A 7,500-nucleotide genomic window follows, 5' to 3' on the forward strand; every position below is an offset into this window, starting at 1 on the left:
GGGGGAAAACACTTTTTCACACAACTGTATGCATTTTTACACACACTGCAAACATCTGTACGTTTTCCATTAAGCCTCATTGTTTGTCTGAAAAAGCAGACCCAAGGGATTTCCCCTTGTGCCGAGTATTAGCACTAAGTATCAGAATACATGTGCGTGAGCAGCTCACAAGCACTGGGGCCTCATTTAGAAATATTTCATTATGATTTAATCCCGAAGGATGCCGACAATGAAACCCCGCTTAGTTATCATTCATGGCAAACGACGGAAACGGCTGATTGACTCGGCATAACAGGCTTAACACTTTGCCAAAGCATATTAACCATTCTCTCAATGCAGTTGAGCAGTTAGGAAGTGTTACTTTTGCACTGGTTAAAAAAAAAAGAAGTAAGAAGATGAAGACCCCCATCTAAATATATTTAATAATGTTTACTTGAAGAGAAAGTAAATCTTTGTGTAAGGAGGTTTGTGATTGCGTACCCAGCATGGAGGAATAGAGACAGCCAGAGACGGTAGAACTGATCCGGAACATCAGGGTTGAGGAACGGCAACAAGCCGCACACATCATCCAGACAGTGGATCTGTGCAAGAGCGGTGCATGGTTTCAGAAATGTACGAACACACTGACACACGTAACACATGTACACACACACACACACACACACACACACACACAATACCTGTGAGCAGAGTGTGGCCTCCTCGTGGAAGTAACCATGCATGAAAGAGCAATACTCTCTGGTCGTGATCTCACATCTACAGGAGGGACAAGCAAAATCCAATTCAAATCTTGTCCAGATGACCTGGCAATGTAGCCGATTAAGAAGTGGAAGCGTAGATCAAGTTGATATCTGCATGCCTTGAAGTCAGTACACAGCACACATGTCTCACCTGCCCTTAGTTCCTATGCAGCACGGCCGTCCCTTGATGTTACAGTCCATGTGTCTGTAGCCTGTGTGGTTCGACTTCTTGGGAAAGGTACACACCTGGAAAAGGAGAAGCAATGAGCCGTTACACAGACCTGCCGGACAATAATCGTTGCCTTTATTTTCTTTCCCGTTGTAGATCTTGGACAGAGAGAGTAGCATAGAGAAAAATACTTTGTTTAAAGTTACTACGAGGAACTTTCATGTTGTTATGATTTTGGCACCCCTGTGGACAAAAGTGGTAGTGTTTCTGTGAGCCTGTGTAAAGATCTGCAGGTGCTAGCAGCGTCTGACAGTCTTCCCCGCCAAGATCTGGTTCTGGTTCTCCCGTGCCTCCCTTCCCTCCAGCGGGGCCAGCAGTACAGCCTGGGCCTCCAGCAGCGTGATGTCGCTGTTGGCTGCCAGGAGCTCCAGGTCCTGCAGCCGCAGACAGTCCCTGCTGCATCTTCCCTCCGTCCACTGGCACGCGCAGTGGAACTTTCTACAGAAGATGATCCTCCCGACATCAGACGAAGCCATTCACACCACTCACGTTCACCAAAAAGTCCTTCAGCTCAGGCTGTCGCCTTTTACCTGCAGTCGGAAGTTCCGGCAGTGGGGCGGAGAGCTCCGCACAGGTCAGCAGCTGCCATGCACGGAGCTCTCCGCTTCCCGCCTGGAGTTGCCGACTCAACCGATGTCTCTTGGATACGATAGTACAGTAAATAGGCAGAAAAGGCCAATCTTCTCCCTGTTGGTGTTGTGTACTTATGTAGGACATACAGAGACATCAGTATTACATTGAGACTGTTTCATAACCAGTGAAAAGTTCCTCGTAGTAACATTTAATGAAGAATGCTAGTGTAGAAAATGCATTCCCAAATTAGAAGCAGTGTCCCCTTACCGGCCACTGGGTGATGTCATCCGGCCATATATGAGGCTCTGCAGAGGCGGGCTCTTCACACACTCTGGTCACAACATGCAACACACGAGGACCAACGAAGTTTTGAAATGATGAGCAAATGTGGGCACATAATTCACTTACAAAATCGAAAGTGACAACTTGCTAGATATTTCTTGGCGATCTACACAATGATCACATGCACAGTCTCACCTGGGATCCTGGTGGCAGACAGAACCAGAGGACCGGTTGATGTCCACAGGCTTATTCTTCCATTTAATAAAGGTGGCCAGCGTCTCCTGCATTCACAGTTATTTTTGCATTCAATTTTAGTATTTAATTCATAGAATAACGAGGGAATACAATAATAAACAAATTAGTAACCAGTGTGCATCTTTAACACTCACAACAAGTATAGAAATATCAGTCAACAGTTTCAATCTTAAGAATGTTAATCTACCTAACAAGATATCTTTGCATTTGTTATATTTATATTTGTTACATTTATATCTTGTTGCACTTACTTTTCCTTGACAAATGTAATTGTAATGGCAAGAACCGTGCTTAAGTACGCGGGACAACTGTGATTATACGTTTACAGATTATAATCTCACGTGCAAGTGTGTGTGTAGGAATGTGTGTTGTTTATAGTTTGTGGCTTTAGGTGTGTGTAACTTAAGCAGCTTGAATCGCCTAATGAAGTTTTCAATTGCAATTTCTGGTGCATATTCATTGAAGTGTCTTTGCTTGACTTCTCTCTCAAATTGAAGCAAGGTTTCTTAAAATGACAAGCTAATAAACAAAGTGTGACGGTGCAGGATAAACCGCTTACGGAGCAGTCGAAGCGGAGCGTTTGCACGCATCCGGAGTTGTCATTCTGAACGCAGCAGCCGGACTCTCTCTCCAGGTCTTTGGCCCTCCGGATCAGACCGACTATCTGTGTGTCCTTACGGATGCACGGCGAGAACTTGGCCCCCAGGTGGATCAGGTCGTCCTGAAGAGTGGACGAAAATGAATCGTAAAGATACACAAACCTGGCAACCACACACATAGTGAAGTGATCTACAGAGAAGAAAAACTCAAAATCTATCCCTCATATGCGTTATTTGTGGATGTAGATTACGTTTCTCTGACTTTCAACAAGTTGTTTGATATATGCGTGTTAAAAATACTGACTGTCAAGTGTGAATCTGACATTTTTGTGGAAGTTACTTGCTACAGAGTCACTGAGGCTAGAGCTTGGTGAGAGCAACAGTATGCGACAGGAAATGCAGTAAGTGATAAAGTCACAAACTAATGAGGGTGTAACCCTGCTGCAACAGGCGAGGCCAAAGGTGTCTGGTGTCACGCAAAGAGACGCCAGGGAACAGTTCACAGAAGTCTTTTAAACCAAGACAAACATCTATTGTGAGTGTCCATCTAGGTTGATAGTGAAAAACATACAGTAGTGTAACACGGCTAGTGACTCACAGAGCTAGGACCAACCCAGAAGTTCTCCTGTTGGATATGCTTGACACTCTCATAAATACCTTTGTTCTTCAGCACCTACAGAGGGCGACAGAGGGACACAGTTTTCAAATGATCTGCTAAGTGTATAATATGCAAGTACCACAACATTTAAAGTCATGTTCATTTATGATTTCTGAGAAAGGCATAATTAATACAATATATATACATTCTGTCTCAAATGCATCTTTTTGCTGATGAATTCTGTTTGCTTGAAAAAATAAATGTTGCTTTCAATTTCTCATGCTTCAGGCCATGTTATTGATTGAGCAGATTATATAAGTGCATCCAGATAGATTCCTACACAAAAAACAAAAACCTGACACTTGGGCACTACAGATAGCAGGATGTTTATGTCCTCTTGGTAGTAAAATGCAACCGATCATGTAAAAAAAAAATCAAATTCAGTCAGTATGTTTTGAGTTTACTCACCAGTTCAGACGTAGAATGTTGTGCAAACCCCACAGGGGCAAAACCGTATGTGCAACAGGCCAGCAAAGTGATTACTATATGGACAAACGTGATCCAGTAGGCAAAGTAGGGCCTAAAATACACAGCAGAGAACCACTGTAAAATCATGACTAGCCAACACGTCAAACGTCACAATACAGGGGAGGAAAAAATATCTTCATTCAAATCTCCTTAAAATTCCTTACTACTTGTATATAAGTCACATCTCTCCAGAGGTTTAATGTCACTTTTTACTGTTAAAACCGACCCAAACATCCCACTGGTTAATTTTCTCTTGCTGTCTGAGGTCTACAAGTCAATTGTTCAATATAAGTTTGTGAAGAATACACTAATATGTCCGTACACGGAAGCATCTACTCATTCCTGACCTGTGGCTGTGGAAGTCGTCCAGCTGCTTCTGGACGTTGCTGCTGAGGCTGCGTCTGTAGTGCCGGTTCAGCCACTTCCCCACAACGCCCATGCCGTACTGACGCTTGCGTTTGTCAAATGCAAAGTGCTTAACTTGAGAGGCGATGCGACGACCCCGACGAGGATAGCTCTTTTCAGCTCCTGCTGTTGGTGTCCTGGGCGTTCGAGATATGTCCTTACTGTGATTGGGGGGGGAAAAAAGCATTAAAAGGAATAGAAAAAGGGTGAGAGAGTGGGCGAGGCAAGAGTGGTGGAGGAAGCGGAAAGGTGGAGTTAAGACAGACAAAGAAGAAGAACAACAAAGGTGTACAAATTAGACGGTTGCATGGAAATGCGATGAATAAATAAAAGAAAATGAAGAGATCCTATTTAATGATGGAATGTGTGTAGAAAAATAAGGATTATTGAATATTCTTGCTCTCTGGACTATATGAGCGTCAGTTCGGTGACTTTCTAAAGTGATTTCAATATTTTTGGTTGTGTCTTTACTCACATGCTTGGGAACTTCTGGTCATGCTGCTCGCTGGGAGCGAAAGCTGCAGACATGGGAGGCGATTCAAATACGTCATCGGCCATAGAGTACAATTCATCATGGGCATCAACCTACGCAGGAGAGGTAATGGAGGTCACAGAGGAGGAAGAGGAAATACGGTAATTATTAGCGGCCGGGCCTCATATGAGTTTAGACAATAGGATCCTGTTGCTGTTGCAGCAGACATCAAGGTGGGTCTAAATACAAGACAGCTGAGATAATATATGATCGATGTATATATATACATCAAACATCAAACCATATTGAATAAGTTTGACATATAGATGGTCATAGAATGCTTGACAAATACAGTACATACTTATGAGATATGGCGGTATGGAAGGAAGGAAAGGATGATATAGGGAAGATAGTGGTTGCTGAAGAAAAGAGCCTGATGAGAGACTAGCAGTGAAAGTGGAAGTGTGACTGCTGACGTACGCAGGGAGGGAAAGGAAGTAAGATGTAGAAATGAAAATAAATAAAAGCCAAAGAAAGTTGCAGCAAAGAGTTGACATTGCTGCCAAGGCACTGACGGGAGGATAGAGAGAGTGACAGCTGACCTTGCTGAAGAAGAGCGACTTGGACGTGTCTGCGGAGTCCACGGTGTCCTCGTCCATCCAGCTAGGCCTGATAAAGCTCCTCTTGTGGAAACTGCGACCCGTCTGGGACCCCGCCAAGCCGCTACGACCCTGAACAACAAAAGTAGAGCGTGATACGTTATTTCACACATTCATAATGTTTCTAAGATCAGTTCTGCTCTACTTAGAAATACGATAACAATTATTAAAACATTGAAGGTGAAGTTGTGGCTGTAGAATAAGTAAAACAACTGTCCCCTCCCTTTCTAGAACACACACACACACACACACACACACACACACACACACACACACACAGGTACCAGACCCACCCTCAGCAGGTTGGATGCAGCTCGGATGCTCATGCGGGCGACAGACTCCCTCTTACGCTTGGGGAAGCGGCTGAACCCGGAGCGCTGGCTGGTGAAGGAGCTGAGTGAGGTGACACCCGGGGTGAACGGCCCCCCCTCAGTGGTGTGTGGCGTCCTGGGGGAGCGACTGTCCATATCATCTGGGCAACGGAAGGCTCTCCCCCGTGCCAGGGGATCCACAATCTACCAAAAACAGAGAGTAGTTTCTGACATAAACATTCAAATAAACTTAGCAAAAAACCTACTAGACGTCTGCGTTTGACACTTTGAGTTTTCTGTGTGTAAATGTGTCAAGTAAGAGAAAAAAAAAAAAATGAGTCGAGCCGTCTGACACAGACTGAAGGGAGTGACATCAGTCATCTGGAGCACAGATGGTCCACGTCTGTCACCGCGCAGCACTCTTTATTAAAGCCAGACACATTTCTCTCTCTCTCTTCACAATCCCCTTCTCTCACCATCTCCTGTCCTCACAGACTCTTACTGTCGTCATACAGGTGCGACAATTATTACTACTATAAGTTATTACTCGTTTGCTTGTTGTGAAATTGAGCGGAGAGTGGAAAAGACATCCTGACTCAAAGCCCGCTGTGTCTAATCCTGTTTCTTTTTAAAACAAAACCTCAGGATGTGAATTACCGGCAGGATTAGAGTGTGAAGGCACACAGGGATCATATGTCTCTGTGTCGGTAGAATACCTTGGGCATCTTGTGTGCTGCTGGTGAGTCCAGGCCCTGGTCGATGCTGGTGGCCACCTCAGGCTCTCTATACTGGGCCTTCAGCTTGCCGTAGCGCTGGCTGCAGTGGCGCAGGCTCTTCTTGTGCCATACCTGCTGCTTGGTCTCACAGTCCTCCCCCACCCCGAACCACTGTGCTGTATTCCTACAGGTAGAGAAAGAAGAGGGTGGCCTCAGTATCACAGAGTACAATTGAAAAGCATCTGTTCCTGGTTCACTCAACCACGGGACTTTTGGGATATGTTGCCGATGAATGCTGACAAAATAATTGTCTGCTGTTTTCATCTTGCCTGCGGATGCTTTGCGAGAGCGACGCTTGTCTTCCGAACTTTGCCCTCCGGTCTCTGAATGAGAAGCCTCCATCTCCTGCTCCACCGATGCTCTCGGACACAGAACTGGTTGCTTGACCGCTAGTGCTTTTCTTCAGGGACGGCCGTAGTGGCTGACCAGAGGAAATGAGAAACGCTGTTACAGTACAGTAGTACAGTCATTGTTGTTACGGTATGACACATAAATAGTGCCTACATACAGTGGAAAATGGAGATATTAATTAGTGTCACAATTACAATTGTAGGCATATCCCAATAACCTACATAATGCAGCAGCAGCATGGATAATCAATTAAGTCCACAGTGCTTTACTGGCCAATTAGCAGAATAAAACACAATTAATTATTGCAAGGCTGCAGGGAGCACCTCAGATGAAATTATTTTTAAATCATAAGTTTGTTAAGAAAGTAATTAGATGTTTATTGTAATGACTGCAATAATCAGGGTTAGTGGCAAGACTAAATCCCGGTAATGACATATTTGGATTAAGTGCACATTTAATGTGGACATGGTCAATATTTTGTATAGTGTTCTTCACTCATGTTGGGTGCAGTGAGAGTCCATTATCCTAACCTGCAGTGACTCTGCAGCTGCTGAGGCTAATGGTGTTGTCATCCTGAGAGTTAATGGGGCTCCAGGCAAGCTGTAAGGGGGGGCCGTATGTTCGGATAGAGGCTCAGCTTGTTGAGCCTCTAGCTTGGATTAACATTAGATATTAACATCAGTTAATCATAAGTAAATGGTAAACTGACTTTAACATTACAC

The 7,500-nt window shown here is 44.4% G+C and overlaps 1 protein-coding gene across 2 annotated transcripts in view; it reads right to left on the bottom strand.

Annotated features, from left to right (window-relative positions):
* Positions 1–36: 36 nt before the first annotated feature.
* Positions 37–7,500, bottom strand: part of LOC116378160 (inactive rhomboid protein 2-like) — an 8,192-nt gene continuing 728 nt past the window's right edge. Inside the window, exons 2-15 of one of the 2 annotated variants that reach the window (XM_031839980.1) lie at positions 6,697–6,848; positions 6,368–6,551; positions 5,634–5,855; positions 5,284–5,412; positions 4,685–4,794; positions 4,152–4,370; positions 3,745–3,856; positions 3,277–3,351; positions 2,639–2,800; positions 2,020–2,105; positions 1,810–1,873; positions 892–986; positions 681–756; positions 37–581 (exon numbers count right to left, since the gene is read on the bottom strand). In XM_031839980.1, the coding sequence (XP_031695840.1) occupies positions 420–581; positions 681–756; positions 892–986; positions 1,810–1,873; positions 2,020–2,105; positions 2,639–2,800; positions 3,277–3,351; positions 3,745–3,856; positions 4,152–4,370; positions 4,685–4,794; positions 5,284–5,412; positions 5,634–5,855; positions 6,368–6,551; positions 6,697–6,848 (1,848 nt within the window). In that variant the 3' untranslated portion in view covers positions 37–419. Of the gene's footprint in view, positions 582–680; positions 757–891; positions 987–1,809; positions 1,874–2,019; positions 2,106–2,638; positions 2,801–3,276; positions 3,352–3,744; positions 3,857–4,151; positions 4,371–4,684; positions 4,795–5,283; positions 5,413–5,624; positions 5,856–6,367; positions 6,552–6,696; positions 6,849–7,500 lie in introns of both variants that reach the window. The other variant, XM_031839979.1, reaches the window with a different exon arrangement.

Source organism: Anarrhichthys ocellatus, unplaced genomic scaffold, assembly GCF_004355925.1.
Source record: "Anarrhichthys ocellatus isolate YVR2014 unplaced genomic scaffold, GSC_Weel_1.0 scaffold2141, whole genome shotgun sequence".
NCBI classification, from domain to species: domain Eukaryota; kingdom Metazoa; phylum Chordata; class Actinopteri; order Perciformes; family Anarhichadidae; genus Anarrhichthys; species Anarrhichthys ocellatus.